This window comes from Nilaparvata lugens, chromosome 9 (genome assembly GCF_014356525.2).
Source record: "Nilaparvata lugens isolate BPH chromosome 9, ASM1435652v1, whole genome shotgun sequence".
Lineage (NCBI taxonomy): Eukaryota > Metazoa > Arthropoda > Insecta > Hemiptera > Delphacidae > Nilaparvata > Nilaparvata lugens.
Window position 1 is genome coordinate 27,696,353 of NC_052512.1, and position 19,534 is coordinate 27,715,886.

A 19,534-nucleotide genomic window follows, 5' to 3' on the forward strand; every position below is an offset into this window, starting at 1 on the left:
TTTATTTGAATAATAAGGTAGATGTGAGTTGGAATAGGTTAAAGCTCAATAATTCTTGTTTGTAAGAAGAAGAAGACAGAAGATTTTGAGATCATTACAAGTTTTATTTTTCGTATTTACAGCTAAGAACATATTTTACAAAATGATATTAATAACTTCTATAAATTCATCTGATAAGCTTGATCAATAATATAGAATAGGTTTTGGACTACAATACAGCTCAATTATAACAATGAGGAATTGGTTATTCTTTGTTAAAGAATAACATCTTCTTCGATGAATAGTTTTAGTATCTACATAATAATTGTTTTCCACGTACATCTACAATCAAAGTAGACGAGAATGATTTTTTGGTTCCATTATGAGTTTTATTTTCTGTGTAACAAAAAAACTGATACAGAGATATCCATTGAATGCTGAGGTATATTATTTGATACTGGTGGTTCAGTAATATTTTTCATCCTTTAATATTACTTACATTTTTACATTGCAAATATTTTTCTCAATTGGAAAGAGTAATTATATGTCATCAATTTCGTGTCAAGAGATCCTATCCCCAATAAATGGCTTTCCTTTATTCTTAGAACCAGCATAGATATGTAGTGTAGGCTATGTTATAATAAATGTGTGCGTACGTGATCTCTATTCTTTACTAACAGGTAACCCGTGCTCCGCATGGGTCTATTTAAAAACTTTATGTAATTAAATATTGGAGAATGGAAAAAGGCATATAACCACCCTCGGTTGATTAAGAATCTATATGCGAAATTTCAAGTTCAGTAGTTTAATCAGTCCAGTAGTTCAGACGTGAAGATGCGTCAATCATGATTTTTCTATTACGTAGCCTACTTGTATAAGCCAGTTCATTCCTTTATTATAGTATAGATAACATGACTTGTTAGTTTTCATCCGAGTCTTTATTTACTAACAAACTTACTTTGTTGGTGAATGAGAAGAATCAAAGTTATCACGACGAATAAAATTCATCAAAATATCGAAATTACGAATTTCTCCCTTGACAAGAGTTTGATTCTAAAATATCTCTCGATAACTTGATAAATAATAGAGTGAGGATCAATACATGTTATGTTTCTAAATAGTTTGTTCAAAGTCATTATAAGAATTTTTGTTACTTAATTTTTGCTGTTCCAAATGACACCAAGTATCAAGTGAGAAACTTGAAACTTATAAACCTTTAGTGGGGTGCACGTTATAATGACAGTGGAGGAAGATAGGAGAACAACGTTGTCGATCCTCTGTCTTGTATGGTTATAGGCCTATTTTCAATTCTTCAAGATTTCATTACGTCAAGTTTCAAAATAGACCCTAGCGGAGCACGGGCTACCTGCTAATAAAAGTGAATAAAATAAATGTCGAATCAACCATACTTCACAGTGGCTTACCCGTTCCACAATATCAATTGAAATTCTACAAATAAATATTGAAGATACATTGAATCTCTAATTTTTTACAGTTTGTATGACCTATGCGCATCTCATGTTTTATTTTATATCCATAGAAATAGTGACATTTTCAAGTTCAAAACATTTACCATATAAAATGTGGTACAAGAGTGAGATTTACCTTGAACTGTAATTAACATTGGTTTCTGAAAATATTAATGATATTCGAATGAGATGCTGACGTTTTAAAGTAAATCTCACTTTGAAGAGCCAATTATTTGAATTGGTAGAAGGTACATTAAATCTCAATAATATTCACGGTTGACATACACATTTCATGCCAGCTTTTCTTTTTAAACATTGTCTTCTTCAAGTGCTGTTGGTGACATCCTTGCTTGATCATCCTTACAACTACTATTCGCATCACCATTATTATCATCATTGTAAGCACTAAAACTATTACTATTGTTCAGATGTCTGTGCATTTGCAATCGCCTAGCTGCAGTCTGGTAGTACCTAGCAACCAAGCTGTTTGTATGCTGATCCATGTGTGCTGGAACAATGGTGGGATTGAAACAGCTGTTCTGGTAGGTTACTGCTGGTAGTGGCAGGGGCCAAGCTGGTGAAGATGCTATACTGTGATGTAGGGGAGTTGGTCTAGGGTGACGATTGCTATCATTGGGAGCATTGTGAGAGACCACATCAACTTCCTCACTGCTCACATCTACATCTTCATCACTGCTGTAGACTTTTTTCCTTTTTGATGATGACCCATCTTCAGGAGCGGATTCCATGTCCAAGCTATGTTCAGCATCTATGCATCCTGCAAGCTTTGGTTCCCCTTTTATAGGAAGATCTTTCGCAGTCATTTTTCTTTCCTGGAGAGGTAAAATTTGCTCAGAAACATTATCTGGAGCCAGTAAGGATGCAACATCAAACTGCCGTTTTCGGCCAACCATGTTGTTTAGAGTGACTGATGTGAGATTGACATTTGTGTGATGGTTGTGATGATGGTGGTGATGGTTGGTTTGGTGGTGGTGATGGTGATGGTGGAATGCTGTGGGGAAAACCGCCGCTGGAGTCCAGATCGTTCCAACTGGTGTCGGTGACAATGGAGGAGGTGGTGGACTGCTCGAGTCATTTCCATCATCCTCTACAGCCAAACCCATGTGTTTCCTCACTTTTCGCTGCGCTTTCCTCCGCCTAAAGTCCCCCTTCTTGAAATCATCTACATTTGCCGGATGTATCGCCCAATAGTGTCCTTTTCCATTGGCACTTCTTCCCGCTTTCACAAAACAATCATTCAGAGAGAGGTTGTGACGGATAGAGTTCCTCCAGCCTGGTCCCCGGGTGCGGAAGTAGGGATAGTTGTCCAGAATATACTGATAGATATCGGAGAGAACCAGTTTATGGTCAGGAGATGATAGAATGGCCATTGCTATTAATCCAATGTAGCTGTACTGTGGTTTGGGCTCCTCTGGCTGAAATACGCGGTGATGGAAGAGGGACATTGACAGTGCCAGCCTGGGATGGTAGGCTGCTGTGGCCGGGTAGGGTGGACACAAAGCTGTGGCTGTACCTGGGTATTGGGACCCGGCTCCACCAGGACTGATAAACTGCTGACATCTGTAACAAAACTTCATTTATTCAGATACGATCCATTCAAATTTCTTCATCATTCAAAGTTGAAAACTATGCAATTTAAAAGTGAACAATGAATTCAACTTAGAAATGGAAACTTCTGATATGTTTATCTACAATTTTTTATACCTTTGACATGTTCACTAACTAGTCCCAGCAAAGATCCGGGAAAAAAAGATTGTGTTGCAAACATTCCCCCCCATTTTATTTGTCATTAGCTGCAAATAGGGTATGAAGTATGTTAGTCATAACTCTGATGTTACATAATGTTTTTGTTAGTTCTGGATTATTTTAATTTATATAAAAATAATTCAAAGATAATATTTCATTATGTATTTCAGTTTATTATTTTTTCAAAATTACTGTACTGATTTGTTACATTCATTGATTTTTGTTTGTAAATTGTCAGTGTTTTGGATAAATTTCAATTCCAAATAGATTTTACGAAACTAAAGACTTCACATTGAACATTAAAACTGTTGCAACAAACATAGGGAAATGAATCTAATGGTAATAATCATATTGGAGGGAATCTGATACTCTATAAGTTCATTATCAGCATAAACTATCTTAATTTATTAATCGTTAAAAAGTTTCAAGTTCAAAAAGACCAGAGAATCAAAAACAAATGTTTATTTTTAGAAATACCATAATCTGAATGTTGGGTACTCTGAAGCATGGAATATACAACCAAGATTTGGTAGGTTAACATGGTTACCATAACATCAAAAGTTTGTTTACGTTAGTGGCCGGTTTTTGGGATCATGCCAAGTTGCCAGATTCATTGAACAGATAAGTAGTTCCGTACCTATGGATTCTATAAATATGTTTAAAGCCGTGTACTCAGTACTCACTGAACAAATGTTCGACAAACATGTCTGTTGAGGAGCTCAGGGACAAACATTTTAGAAAGTTTGGACAATAATTGTCAAACAAAGAATTACTTTTTCCCAAACATTTTCTGAGTTGACAGCTGTAAAACATAAAACTTATTCTTCCCACTTACAAATGTTTTGTTCGTTGATGCGTCCACACTGGCCAAGGGCAAACATTGTTTGTCAAACATAATAAAATTTGCCCAAACTTTTTCAACATGTCTTTCGAACATTTGTTCAGTATGGACACGGCTTAAGAAACCAATAAACATTTATTGAATACATAAATTTATTTGATCAATAGCTATAGCGTTGTTTATTGAACGACTGACAAACCGGGCATATAACTATTAGATTTCACTAAATAGATTTTGGACAGATTGCAATAAGATGATGGGGATGTTACCTTAGTCGCTCAGCTTGCACTGCATAGTTGTAGAGCTGCAGCCGATAGTGGTCCAATGGCTGCAACATAGGAAGACTGGGCGCTTGAGGACCTCTCCCAGTCGGACTTGGCTGTTGGTGACTACCAGTCTGGTTGTTCTCTCCATTATTTCCTCCAGGCTGGCCTAGCATTATAATTTTTCTTTTCCTCCTTCTTCTCCTCCTTCACCACCTCTCTATTTTTCTCTCTCCCTTCTTCTTTCTTTCCGTTCTCTTCTTCCTCTTACTCTACTTTCTATTTCCTCTGTTTCTCCATTTTACAAAATTTCTTCCACTTCTATCACATTCTCACGTTCACTTTCCTCTTTTTCTTCCTCCTCTTCCAACCTGAAATAGGAATTAGTTATTGAAAATTCATAAGAACAATTTTAAATGTAATAGAATTGAATACAAAAACATATGATTCACATTGCTCCCGATCTAAACGGAGATTGATAAAGCTGTTGTTTGAATCATATTCGCATATAACTCTAACCTTAAACAGGGTGGGCGAAAAGACCGATAACGGCTTAATATCTCATAAACAAAGGCAATTTGACTGTGGCTGTGATTGGGGATCCTAATAGAATTGAAAATACCACTTTACTATGACTTTAAAAATCTGGTCCGCCATCTGGGATCCGCCATTTTTAATGCAACTTTTTTTTTTGAATAGGAAGGTTGTCATGAGATACATGATTTCAAGACAAATAAATGGCGAAAACCGCAAATCGCCATCAATCGTTCGATTCAAACCGTTTGGAAGATATTCACATTATTGCTCAATACCACTCATTTATTTCATTTCTGATTTGCATGGTATTGATTTATAATTTCAGATCATTTTGTCAGCCAATATTGGCAAAGAGAAATGCAAGCCATTTCAAGAGCAATGTTACGAGATACTTCAGGGAACGTCTAGAATATATTCAATCGGAAGGACGCCACCTACGCAATGTTATTTTTGCTCCTTAATTTTTGTAATTTTCTCAAAGTTCCGAGTTTGTAGAACACATTGTGTGAGAAAATAAAGTTTTTGTTCAAAATTTCTAAATTTTTGGCTTTTTAAAATCATGCAGTTCCTAGTAAACACCCTTTATTATGAGAAGATTCCTAGTTGATCGTTATGGTGGCGGGCGGAAGCAGAATATGCCAACATCGTATGCCTGACTTCTGTGCAGCTGCATGCCCAATTATAGAATCACGGCGTGCCAGGCTCTAACTTGAATAGCAAACTAAGTTGGTTGATCGAATGTTTTTGCTATACTGAGTAGCTTCTCGGAATTTTCTTCTGATCAGCTGTCCGTCCCTATTAGGCATTCAATCATTTGATTAAAACCATAGAGAAACGATAGCATAAGTAGATATCCCATGGTATAGGGCGTTTATGTCGCAACTTTTAGTGTTATCCCAAGCCGATAGTTCACGTAGTTCTTTCCTATGCAGCTATGTGACGCTGGTAGTCTCTCGAATTTTGCCGTTCATACACTATCACCCCAACAAAACAGTAAAAATTTACAATAATGACAGTAATCGGCTTGAGATAACAGTAAAAGTTGCGACATAAATTCCCTATACCATGGGATATCTATTTACGCTATTGTTTCTCTATGTTGAAACCTTCTCATCACAGCTGATCAGCTGTCTGTTCGCTAGCAGTTTTTTTGTGTTGATTTCAGAGGTGAATGTCGTGGTTTTCTTCATTGAAATTCAAAAATTCTCAATTTATCTTGAACGTTGCCATGGCAACCAGGTAACGAATGATTTTGACTCAACATCAAGAGCCAACTATTCCAGTTTTCCCTTCAAATTGAAGTTGGAATAATTCTCAATATTATATAAGAATCAAATTTCTGATTAGAAAAACATTGAAATGGAATTAAAATATTATTTAGTACACAGTTCTTTTAAATTGTATTAGTTCATAACGCATGTAAACCATTTCCATTAAACAAAACAATGTTATGAACAAATAACATATGAAAAGGTACTGTTAGTTGAATAATAATACTATCATTGAATTTCTAATATCATGAAGGAAAGAATCGGCCTATACATGTATGTGATAGGAAATACACGAATAAAGCATCATCACGTCTGAGCTACTTAAGTGATAAACTTGGAATTTCGCATAAAGATTCCTAATTTACCGAGGATGGCCTATTCTCAGTTCTCCAAGATTTCAGTACGTCCAAGTATTTAGTTTGTCAAGTTAACAATGTGTCGGGTTTTCAGTACGTCAAGATTTCAGAGAGTAAACTTTTAAATTTGTCAAGTTTTTCAGTGAATATCCTCTACATCTCAATTCTTAGAAAATCGATTAATGCATGTGGAAAAAGAGGTATCTAAAATATACACGTGTTATAGCTGCCTTTTCATCTAGTTCGAAACGATACACACAGAGTTATAATCCAAAATTAAAATAATAATCTCAATAGGCCTTGAAAGGCAAAGAAAACATGGAGCTCATAATGCTGGTTTGTTTTCGAATGATCAGTTTCCCCTGCCGTGCTTTCTGTCGATGTGTGGACACTCTAATAGCAACTAGCAACCAACATTATTTATGAAGCGCGACTGAGCATTATTCATTCAAAAGCACCCCGTTCCAGCCTCAACAAGTGGTCTTTGACCAAACTTTGATCAATGTTTTCAGAACCGACGGTTATACGGAGGCAATATATTTGGTTGTACGTGAATGTTAGTATAGCATAAACCCCCTATGTTAGGTTTAGAGGTCTCTAGGAAAACCAACAACTTAGACATGAAAAGGGAGGCCATACACCCCAATCTATTAAGGGCTATCCGCTTGCATAAGGGTTTGGAAAGTCCTTATGGTAACCTTATTACGAAGGTCTGAAGGGCTATCCCTCTTGTCATAGGGTGAAAAGCCTACTGATCAAGTAAACACGAACACCTTCCAGTCGCTGAATCGTTCAATCGTGGCAACTGGAAGTGTAATCTCGATAAATGTAGTCTATAATATTATAATAAGAGAGAGTAGGGTTGTGTTTGTTCGTGTGTTCGTTTGTTCGTTTGTTCGTTTGTTTGCATCAAAACATGTCAACTTGTGGATTGCATACCGGAAAAACGGGAATGATTTAGATCTCCAAATTTTGCACTTGGATTCCAAAAATATCGATCTCGTGCACCTGGAAGCCCAAATTTCAATTTTCCTTCTAGATTTTTCAGAATTAATGTTCAAATCTATGCTACCATACATGAAGTTCCATAAGCTACATTGTTGCAGCTCAGAAGTGTGTGTTTTTTTATGAGGAGGTTATAATGCTGTTACAAGACAACTAATTTCGAACGGCCGTCTAGTGGAACGGTAAAAGGCTAGCTTACGGAGCAATGGATCCTCGGTTCGATTCCCGATTCTTCCCAATTTTTTTGTTCTCAATTTTTTCCCTCGAAACGTATTATTATCAATTATTTTTTCAAGGAATTTGTTTTCTTTACAATTGAACTTGGATTTTATCAAATAATTATTTTCAATGTAAAATTTGGCCACCAGTACAAATGAAATGGACATAGTCTTCATGCTGTAGGCCTATCATTGAATTTCATAAGAAAACATGAATAGATCACAATAAAATAAGTAATAATTTATATTCTTCAGTTATAATCTACTATTAGACACGAATTCGCAGTGAAACGAGTATTTTTGGTATTTTGTTTGGAATAATTGGGAAAACAAAAGGCTGCCTGATTCAAATTGAGGAGGATCTAATCGATACTAAAATTTATTGATGTAGCCTATTGGAAAAATCGATATGATTCTGTGAGGTTTTCAAGTATTATGTCTTCTTCAGTTTTTTATACTTTAAAAAGGAAAGAACTGGCTTATACACGTAAGGAATAGGGAATTATGTTTGACGCATCATCACGTCTGAAATATACTGAACTGATTAATTTGAAATTTTGCATATAGATTCTTAACTAACCGAGGATGGTTATTTATGCCCATTTTCAGTTCTTCAAGATTTTATTACGTCAAGTTTCCAATTTGTCATGCTTCCAGTTGTTGTATAGAAGCTGCTGAACATTTCTTTTAAAAGGGACATTAGATGATAGGTATGATTGGGGATCCTATTCGAATAAAAATAACTGATTTTCTGTCGCATCAAAACCGCACCGATTTCTCAAACCGTTCAAAAGTTATTCTCATTCAAAGATACTGATAAATCATGCATCTATCCATCATCTCTACTATAATAATGGAAAGAGCTGGCTCATACACGTACGTGATGTAGGAAAATTATGTTTGACACATCATCACGTCTGAACTACTGGAATGATTGATTTGAAATTTTGCATAAAGATTCTTCATTAACCGAGGATGGTTAAAGGCCTATTTTCAAATTTCGAATTTTTTATTACGTTAAGTTTTCATTTTGCAAAGTTTTAAAATGGACCTTTGCGAAGCACGGGTTACCTACTAGTAATTATATAATTGGACCAGCGTTACGAGTTAATTGACATGGAAGGAGCAAATAGATTTGTTGTGTAGGAAACTGTTCAGAAATATATATTATGGTATTAGAAAATCGAAACACTGTGTGAGCTTACGTGCTTTTGAAAATCTATTACACTCTCTTCTGGTTTATAATTATACTAGCCGTCAGGCTCGCTTCGCTCGCCATATCCGTCTAGCCAGGGGGCTCCGCCCCCTGGACCCCCGACCGGATCGTCCAAGAATGAGATCAGCAGGCTCGCTTCGCTCGCCTACATTTTTAATTTGAGCATTTTTATCATATGTTAGGACAATCCAGTCGGGGGTCCAGATTAAACGTCTGGCTAAACGGATATGGCGAGCGAAGCGAGCCTGACGGCAAGTAATATAATATTCCCAGGATTGAAGTAGCAGTGCCCAATCAATTTTTCGCGATAAATGCATTTAAATCTTCAACTTGGTGCCAACCTAACAAAGTCAACTCAACTTAATGCCAACCTGACAAAATTATTAATTTAGTTGCCAGTTAACAACTGTTTCGAAGAGGTACTCTATCTGAATTATATTTATAATTGAGAGATTGGGAGAAGAAGAATATACATGCTAAAAGACGAACTTTAAACCCTTAAAAACAACCCTTAGAGTTAAAATATTGCCAAAAGATTTCTTAGTGCGCCTCCAAAGGGCCAACTGAACATACCTACCAAATTTGAACTTTTTTGGTCCGGTAGATTTTTAGTTATGCGAGTGAGTGAGTGAGTGAGTGAGTGAGTGAGTGAGTGAGTGAGTCAGTCAGTCAGTCAGTCAGTGAGTGAGTGCCATTTCGCTTTTATATATATAGATTCTTATATCCAATTGTATAATAATAAAAATACAATATAATGTTATATATCAAATTATATTCAATTGTAGCACTGCCGCAAAGGAACTTATTCTTCAGAAAAATATTAATTAGATTGAAGGTACATTTTTGTTTGTGCGTAAACATCGGCAGTCGACAACGACAATCATTGTTGACATTCATATTGTACAAATTTCAAGTGTTCTGAAACAGCTGATCAAACTATTTGTGTTTGTTATTAAAGAATCAAAATCTGGTGTGGCGCACTCACACAACTTTCCTTGCCGTTATGGAAATTGATCACGTGACGCTAGTGTTCCCGCGCATCTCAAGTCTACTATTCAAAGATTTGAGCCAGCTGGTGACAGGGCAATAACGCTGGAGACACACGAGGTCTGCTATCTCTTCATAGTGAATCGTTTAATAGAATCAACAGTTGCCAACAGTTTGCAATTGGATAATCACATTTTCCCGAATTTCGAGCTTATTACTTTCCTTGCCCTATTACCATAGGTAAGGAAAGTATTGCTTTCCGAAAAAAAGGTACCCAAATTTCTAAATTTCTATACGTTTCAAGGTCCCCTGAGTCCGAAAAAGTGGTTTTGGGTATTGGTCTGTCTGTATGTGTGTGTGTGTGTGTGTGTGTGTGTGTGTGTGTGTGTGTATGTGTGTGTGTGTGTGTGTTGTGTGTGTGTGTGTGTGTGTGTGTGTGTGTGTGTGTGTGTGTGTGTGTGTGTGTGTGTGTGTGTGTGTGTGTGTGTGTGTGTGTGTGTGTGTGTGTGTGTGTGTGTGTGCGTCTGTGTACACGATATCTCATCTCCCAGTTAACGGAATGACTTGAAATTTGGAACGTAAGGTCCTTACACTATAAAGGTGCGTACAGACTTTCGTTCCGCTCCAAGACCGAACGTCACTCCAGCAGAGCGATTGATGATCGACCGGCGAGCAACAATGGTTCGACCGGGGAACGCGAGAAGATCTACCATCTTCCGTAACGTTCATGATCGGAGCGAGTAGAGAGCGGAGGCGGAGCGATTGCTGTGCGATGGTGGTACGTGAGCGGTACGAGGGAGGAGCGTGCTCGGTGCGGGTTGGAAGCACGAGTATGTGTACGCAGCTTAAGGATCCGACACGAATAATTTCGATCAAATGCAATCCAAGACGGCGGCTAAAATGGCGAAAATGTTGTCAAAATCAGGGTTTTTTGCGATTTTCTCGAAAACGGCTCCAACGATTTTGATCAAATTCATACCTGAAGTAGTCATTGATAAGCTCTATCAACTGCAACAGGTCCTATATCTGTAAAAATTCCAGGAGCTTTGCCCCATCTATGCAAAGTTTGATTTTAGATTCTCAATTATCAGCCTTCATATTCAATTTGATCAGAAATTTTCAAGTGGAAAAGATTGAGCATGAAAATCTCTGCAAGTAATGTCCAGTAACATTTCCACCTTAAATTGTAAATAAGCTTGAAATCAGAGAAAATGTGATTATTAAGTCGCAAACTGTTGGTTCTATTAAATTATTCACTACGAAGAGATAGCAGACCCCGTGTGTCTCCAGCGTTATTGACCTATCACCAGCAGTCTCATATCTTTGAATAGTAGACTTGAGATGCACGAGTACACTAGCGTCAGGTGATCAATTTTCATAACGGCAAGGAAAGTTGTGTGAGTGCACCACACCAGATTTTTTTTTTATTTTAGGTGAAAATGTTACTGTAAATTAATTGTAGAGATTCTTATGCTCCACTCAAAATGTTTTGTTTAAATTGTATCTGAAGCGTGATAATTGAAAATCCAAAATCAAACTTTGCATAGATGGGGTGGAGCTCCTGAAATTTCTACAGATATGGGACTAGTGGCAGTTGATAGAGCTTATCGATGACTATTTTAAGTACAACTTTAATCAGAATCGTTGGAGCCGTTTTCGAGAAAATCGCGAAAAACCCGGTTTTTGACAACATTTTCGTCATTTCAGCCGCCATCTTGAATCGCATTTGATCGAAATTGTTCGTGTCGGATCCTCATATTGTAAGGACCTTAAGTTTCAAATTTCAAGTCATTCCGTTAATTGGGAGATGAGATATCGTGCACACAGACGCTCATACACTCATATATATATATATATAATATATATATATATATATATATAATATATATATATATATATATATATACACACACACACACATGTGTACGTGATAGCTTCAGACATGAAACAATAAACTTGAACTGGACAATAGACTTTGCATGGTGACATATTATATGAGTCTATGTGATGAATTATTATCATATAGATGGAGATGGAAAGATTAGATTTAGACATGTATGGTGAGATCTGATTTGATTGTATATTACTCACGTTTGCTGGCTTGTAACTACTTTATCTAGTTAGCTGACTAAACAGCCTACTTCTCAATGGATTGAAATGTATGCAATGAGAAATGAGCCTATATGAAGAGTGGCGCAGTGGATATCTTATTCATTTACTAGCCGTATCCGTCTAGCCAGGGGGCTCCGCCCCCTGGACCCCCGACTGGATCGTCCAAAAATGAGATCAGCGGGCTCGCTTCGCTCGCCTGCATGTAGATTCCAGCGGAATCTCTGTACCGAATTTGAACGTATTATGTCAATTTGATCTCGGAATACACCTGTTACTATATCGGCGTATCTTTGGCGAACAAAATTCTTCCACCTCAGCTAAACCTGTGTACTGAATTTTTTTTAATATATTTCCATCAATTATTGAAAATGGTGAGGAAACGCAGAAAAGCTGAGAAAACGCTTATTCTGGCTAACTGGATAAATTGGTATCCAGGAGGTCGTGGATAAATGCATTTCAATCTTCAACTTGGTGCCAACCTAACAAAGTCAACTCAACTTAATGCCAACCTGACAAAATTTTTAATTCAGTTACCAGAACAACTGTTCCGAAGAGGTACACTCTCTAGATTATAGTTCTATATTAACATGTGGTATGGACATTTCAATTATATTAATTTCAAAATATTGGAATAAGAAGAATATAGATGCTAAAATAACTTTAAACCCTTAAAAACCACCCTTGGAGTTAAAATATCGCCAAAAGATTTCTTAGTGCGCCTCTAAAGGGCCAACTGAACATACCTACCAAATTTGAACGTTTTTGGTCTGGTAGATTTTTAGTTCTGCGAGTGAGTGAGTGAGTCAGTCAGTCAGTGAGTGAGTGCCATTTCGCTTTTATATATATAGATTCATTGGATAAAGCAAACACTACAATAGTCGGAAAAGAAAAAACAGGCTATTGCCCAAAACTTCTTCAATTTCTTAATTTTGTCTCAAATATCAAGTGGTCTTCACCTGACAAATTGTCAATTGTAGAGGGATTGAAATAAAGTGCAACACGTGCGGTTTTAATGGTAGTCAATTGACAGAAAATAAGTCAAGTTGGTTTTTTTTAAAATATTACGTCCATCATATGCCTTTTTCTCTAGTGAGGATTTCCTGGAGTCGGTCCAAATTTTCCATTCAAGTAGCCTATATCACTAAGAGTTTTGTGATTTCGTTGTGAATTGCTGCCTTTAACTCCTGAATGGTTCGGGGTTTGTTCATATACACCCTTTAATTCCCAATAGGCCTAAGTGAGCTAACTAATTTTTTGAATAAACTCCCATTGTCAAAGGTGTAAGACAAGGGAGCCCAATGTCCCCGACTCTGTCCAATATATACACTGACGAGATTCTAAACATTTGGAATCGATTGACTCAGGGATTGAGCTTTGCAATAATGTCTCCATTAACTCTTTACTATATGCAGACGACACTGTGATTTTTTTACACCGAAGAAAAACTTCAATATGCACTCAACCTAGCTAAACAGAATTGGGTCGGGCTTTGGCTTGAGAATCTCACCTCAAAAATCCAAGATAATGTCTTTTAAAGGAAAGTCAGATTGAAAATCGTGCAATACAACCAAACATTAGATCAAGTGAGAGACTTCAGCTATTTGGGATGCCGCATTTCATTCGAAAACGATGAAGAAGTTGGTGAGAAAGTGGCGAGATTCAGTGCGGTCTATTAAATGCATACGGTAGCAAGGTATGGGTTTTAAACAGTTAAACTGAATCTCGTATACAAGTTGCTGGATTGAGATTTTTAAGAGCGGTCAAAGGTTTTAGATACTAGACTGGATAGAATAGGAAATGTCAGCATAAGAGCTGAACTGAATGTAGAACCGCTATTAGATATTCTGAAAAAATATCGGGGAATTGGTCGACACATTCATTCAAAATACCATCCAAAAGGCTCCAAATATTAGCATGGGAGTACAAACACGAAGGAAAGCGAGGCATGGGAAGAACAAGGAAGAGAAAGATGCCGGTACAGGCCAATAGAGCATAATCTTTATAAGAAAATGATGAACTCTCATTGTAACTGAATGATTGGAACTCTTATTTCAATCCAACACCTCCAAAATTGACAGTTTGAGAAATATTTTGAAACCACCCAATCCATCTGCACCACCTTGTACAATTCGAACTAGGATAATATTCTATCTGCATAGATCGACGAGGTTTAAACAGTCATCTCTATACTTGTGGAAGGATTACCGAAAATTCTTCCCAAAGACAACCAAGTGTGAAAGAGCGGTATAGACAGAAAAGAGAAGGGAAAGAGAGGTTCGTCTCCATTATGATTCAACTTCTAGGCCTACTTAGTAGACTACTATCTTTATTTTGACTTGGGTGCTTAATTTGGGTATTTTCCACACTTTCGCAGGCTGAGACCGCGAAAAAATTCCCATTAAACCACGTTCACACCAAAAAGTGAGTTTTCAACAATTTCTTAGAAAGCACAGAAAAATCCTATCGTCTGAGTGAACGAGCGTTAGCGAGTTTCAATTTTAGACTTACTGAAGGCCAAAGTATTTTATTTTCTACAATAACTTTATTAAGAATTGATGAATCAGCTTCAAATATTTTATCAGTATTCTTCGGACGTTCTCACAGGTCAAGGTCGTTGAGCAACAAAATTACACTCCTTCGCTCCACAATGGACACTCCTTCGTCCTTTTTCAGGATATAAAATAACTTTGAAAGTGGATGTGATTACTACAGTTTTTCCAGTCATTCAGGAGCTATCACACGCGCTGACACACATGATTTTAACTTTTACATCAACAAAATAATACTGGTTGATATATCAATGTGTGGTTTTCACCATTTATTTTCGTCCTAATTTGAGTAATTGAAAGTTATCATTAACAAGCAGTTCGTAATGAGAGAAACATTGAACAGTATCCATTTTTTCTTGGAACTCTGTATCGAAATTATGTACCACATGACTGTATCACCTTCACATTTGAAAAAATGAATTTGCTTTCATATGAGGGTCGAAGATGTTGAAGCGACAAAGTGGAGCCTACTGTTAAATAATTCTTGTAAGAGGAATATTTAGCTGCTTTTATAATTTCCATCAAATCTGTATAATCGAAAATTGCGGGTTTCAAAGATTATAATACAACAGTTATTGAGCCAGTTTTCCAACCCAGCGGGTCACTTGTTGTGGAAATCCTTGTTTTCAACAAACTTGATGTTCCCCACTCAGTGTCAGAAACGTTGAAAAAGTTGTCAGAAGTTTCCTACATAACGTTCTGTTGACAACTTTGACGCAGCTAAAGAGCCTCAAGTATTTGTTCCATAGTATACGAATCATCGCGCATGAACGATAACCCAACTCAAACTCAGACGATTCAAGTAGATAGAGCACAATAATAAATTCAGTATCGGTAAATTCAGAATCTATAATATATAAAATTTCAACTTAATCCGTTTAGTAGTTAAGACGTGATGATGTGTCATTGGTAAATTTACTATCCTGTACATGTGTGAGACGATTCTTTCCTTCATTATATTATAATGAATTATGAAAATATGGATTTCATAAATCTTGATGAAATTGTTTTAAATGATCGCTAGTTGGTGAGCTGATTTTATATTTCATAAAGTATCGAGTAACTGTTTCAGTTCATTATAATAATATGAGTTAAGAAATATACGTGATATATAATTTCCGTTGAAATCAATAATAATCATTGGTACAAGAAGCTGGTGAAGCACAGATAATCCACTCATATAGAAAACCCATTTAATAAAACTCTAGAGATTGGTGGTAACGTGAAATTTTTTATGATTATTTTTTATTTTCTCCTAAGACTAACAAACTCCAATCGAATAAGATCAGATACCAACGTATATCTATCGAATCAAGTGTTCATACTTGGACCGTGAATTTTATATCAAGCCGAATTTGAAAAGTTTACAGTATAATATTGATATCATTCTATACAAAACTTTATTCGGCTGCTACACACCATCATCAATCGCTGGTAAACGCAAGTAGTCTATCTTGTTTACAATAGAAACTTCATGATCCAAACTATATGGTCAGTGAAACTACGGAGTCCAATATGAATTAGCTCTTCAAACTTTGTTCATGATTCAATGGTGGCAAATTCCTAATAGTTATTTTCAGTATCATTCCAAGCATTGAAAATTCCCAATAAACCATCTTCTAGAAAATTTTAAAGTGAACGATTTTACTGCAAGCTAATGATGCACATACAGTAGCCTATATCTCAAACTTAATCCACATCAATTATTATATCTCACCAACTCAACAATCATTGTAACCGACCGTGTAGCAACCGAAAATATTTTCTGTATTTGAATATATGAGTGGTTGTGATGTATTCCAAATAGCTTCATTCAATATAGAATGTAACTCTGCTTCAAAACAGAAAACTGATAGAAGTTTTTGAAATTGATGTCCATTTATTTTCGGACAAAAGAATTCGAATCAGTGAATAACCGAATACCATTCAACAATCTACATTTGATTACAGACTGAGATTTTCGATTGATATGGGAGGAGGAAATGAGATTGATAATATTGTTATTATTAAAATAATATTCGTATTGCTTTTATTGCTGGGAAGCTTCCGTTAGGAAGCCACCTCCCCTGAATATATCATTCAAGCCGTCAATGGACCTTACAAATGTTATAATATAATAATAATAAAAGCTATTCACCCTGTTGTCAATAACTATTATAAATATAAATATATACTTTTATGACTGCAGTTGCAGGAGTCTTCAGGGTGTTTGATGGATTTGGACTCACTCAGTGAATCAATTCACACTCAGTGATATCATTTGATGAAGTTTAAAGTGAAAATGCATGTAAAGCGTGAGGAAGGGTATTTCAGTTTTGAATTAAGATGGATTAATTTTTTAGTAGGTGTCTCACTCCGACCATAGTTCCTTCTAATAAGCTGGCTTTCTATTTATTTTCAAGAATCACCATGAAACTGTAATAAGGTCAACATTGAGATGATGTATGAGCACTGTAATTCAAATTCAATTTTTATAGACAATCTAGTATGAGTTTGAAAATTAAAATCCAACTCACCTTTCCCAGAAGAAAACTGGATATTGTTTCAGAGAGTGCAATTTCTCAGCCGGCAGCAATCAGCAATTCTCAATTCCAATCTATAAACTCCACAATTTGTCTGAAGAAATAATCAGGTCTTCTACTCTATCAAAGTTTCGCAGTTTCCTTCAAGAAGACTTGGGATTATTTACACAAAATAGTGATCTATAGATGCACTTTTTTGATGTTCGTTCGAGTTGATTTGTCGAAATATCTTTCACACAAGTCGTCTATGAGTAGTGATGAATGTTTAAGGATCTGAAATGTTCATGGTATATACTTTTGAAGATAATATTCTGTCACTGATATAAACATCACTCAAATAACGTAGCTTGCTGTCTATTTTTGAAAAAAGTTGTCAGAATTAGAATTTCTATTACACGAATCACATAGGCTTAGTTCTTTCTTGAAAGTGTTGTAGCTAATGCTTATTTGTTAAAGTTTGAAGGAATGAGAAATTATTTTCGAAGATGTTCTTCCTATGGAGTAATTAACTGGTGCACTGAGTAATTAATACTGGTAACAGCAAGACAGTGTTGAGAGATGTGGATGGACCAACACGAAAGGCAGACTGCTCAGCCGCCAACTGAACGACAAATCACGAAAACAGCGTTCAACACACAGCTTTCAATAGGGGATGCAAAGGTCGCTTCTCAATTCGAGAGAAACATGGACACACTAAACACAGAGAGAGAGAGAGTTTAAGAGAGTTTGTGTTGTTTGAGGGGGGGCGAGTTCAGGGATATCGTGACAACACACCTCTACCCAGCATTCAGAGTCGAAAACAGAGATGTATCTGTGTGAGTGTGTATATTTTGCTACTATTTGGAGGGGTTGGTACGTTCAAAATATTTGTAGCAACACAAAAGATAGCGATGCAGAGAGGGGCCCGCCCGGTCTAGCACCGATAAACAACAAAAACGAAGGGTGCGTCCAAAACCCCTCCACAATGGCTCTGATTGGCTGTGAGTGCGCGGGACGCGGGAAGCTCCACCAATCACAGGTCACCTCTCGTTACCAAGGCACCGTAATACCTTTCAAGTGAGATCCACTGGAAACTGGCAGCGGTCCTTGGAAATGACATACTTGCTTCTTCATCAACCAATACTGACAATATTATGTGTTTTTCACTATAGCTGTACACAGCATTCCAGGTTCTTCAAGATGTTTCAAAATGTTTGGCTCCTAACAGATACATAACACCACTGTGTATATATATGACAAAAGTAGCGGTATAGATCGTTCTTACTGTTGTGTCTTCAAATTGCTCGCTCACCTTCCTCTCTCATTATTACTTTCCCCCTTACAATAGTACATAACACTTCTGTAAATATAAAAGTGAAGTTTTAGTGTACTGTATAATAAATAGTTCTCACTCTGGCTCTGGTTATTCAGTCCCCTTCTATCTTGTTTCATTTTCGCACTCTCTCCCACATCCTGTCTCTTATCCCTATAACTCTCTCACACACACACTCTCTCTCTCTCTCTTATCAGTCTCTCGTATTTTCTCCCTCTTTTCAGGATCGCTCCTAACGGATACATGACACCAACGTACTATTGAATTTACTTCTTCAAATCTATCAACTGCTTCCTGGAGGATTGAGTTGTTCTATTCCCTGTCAGCTTAGTGGAGGACTTTGTAATATTTCCACAAAGCTTCGAACGCTGTTAGATAAAGAGACCAAGAATACTCCTGACTGATAAAGCTGGCCATTTGAGATATAGCTTCCATCTTTTCTGGTTCTGGAACAGCTTGTGTATTTTATTCTTTTATTGATTCGATGATACACAATTCAAAGCATTCCTGATTAGCAATTATTATAGGAAGTACCGGGTTCGATTCCCGGGCTGGCAAATAATTTTTGGATAGTAGCTCTCATAGAGTTTTCATCTAGCTGTTAATCCTGTTGTCAATCCATTTGCAGTAGCAGAAGTCTTCGGGGTGATTTACAGTATTTAATGAATGATTAATAATAATTGAATAAATAACACAATATTAAAGAAAAATCTGGTGTGGTACACTCACACAACTTTCCTTGCTCATATTTGAAACTACGATCAGACTTTTGTATATGTGTATATATAATTACACACAATTAATACACAATATTAAAGAAAAATCTGGTGTGGTACACTCACACAACTTTCCTTGCTCATATTTGAAACTACGATCAGACTTTTGTATATGTGTATATATATAATTGTTTTCAGAGTACTTTTTCCTTTGTGTAAATTGTGAAATTCGATGCTTTTTTTTAGTCGTCATTTTTTTAAAGTCGTCAAAACAGCTGCTCTACATATGAAATATCTCGACTATGTGTTATTTTTATGAACTGCCCCACCTACCTATTTCTTGCACGAGAAGGAGGTTACAAAGTCCATTTCTCAAGGATGGGGTGAACCGCCCATTAATTTCACAGTAAGGAG

At 36.5% G+C, this 19,534-nt stretch overlaps 2 protein-coding genes across 2 annotated transcripts in view; both read right to left on the reverse strand.

Moving 5' to 3' along the window:
• The window catches only part of LOC120353092, a 244,618-nt gene that overhangs the window by 176,252 nt on the left and 48,832 nt on the right, over positions 1–19,534 (reverse strand). The window lies entirely within an intron of this gene.
• Positions 82–18,007, reverse strand: LOC111060869 (forkhead box protein O1). The gene is made up of 3 exons (XM_022348555.2): positions 17,087–18,007; positions 4,326–4,690; positions 82–3,029 (listed from the first exon to the last, which is right to left on the reverse strand). The coding sequence occupies exons 2-3, from the start codon at positions 4,493–4,495 to the stop codon at positions 1,757–1,759; spliced, it is 1,443 nt and encodes a 480-aa protein (XP_022204247.2). The 5' UTR covers positions 4,496–4,690; positions 17,087–18,007; the 3' UTR covers positions 82–1,756.

Bases quoted from the DNA above. Each gene is read 5' to 3' on its own strand.
- LOC111060869 (XM_022348555.2), bottom strand. From the start codon at position 4,495: ATGCTAGGCCAGCCTGGAGGAAATAATGGAGAGAACAACCAGACTGGT. The intron at 3,030-4,325 runs GTAACATCCCCA...GTTTTGTTACAG, and splicing joins GTGCAAGCTGAGCGACTAAG to ATGTCAGCAGTTTATCAGTC.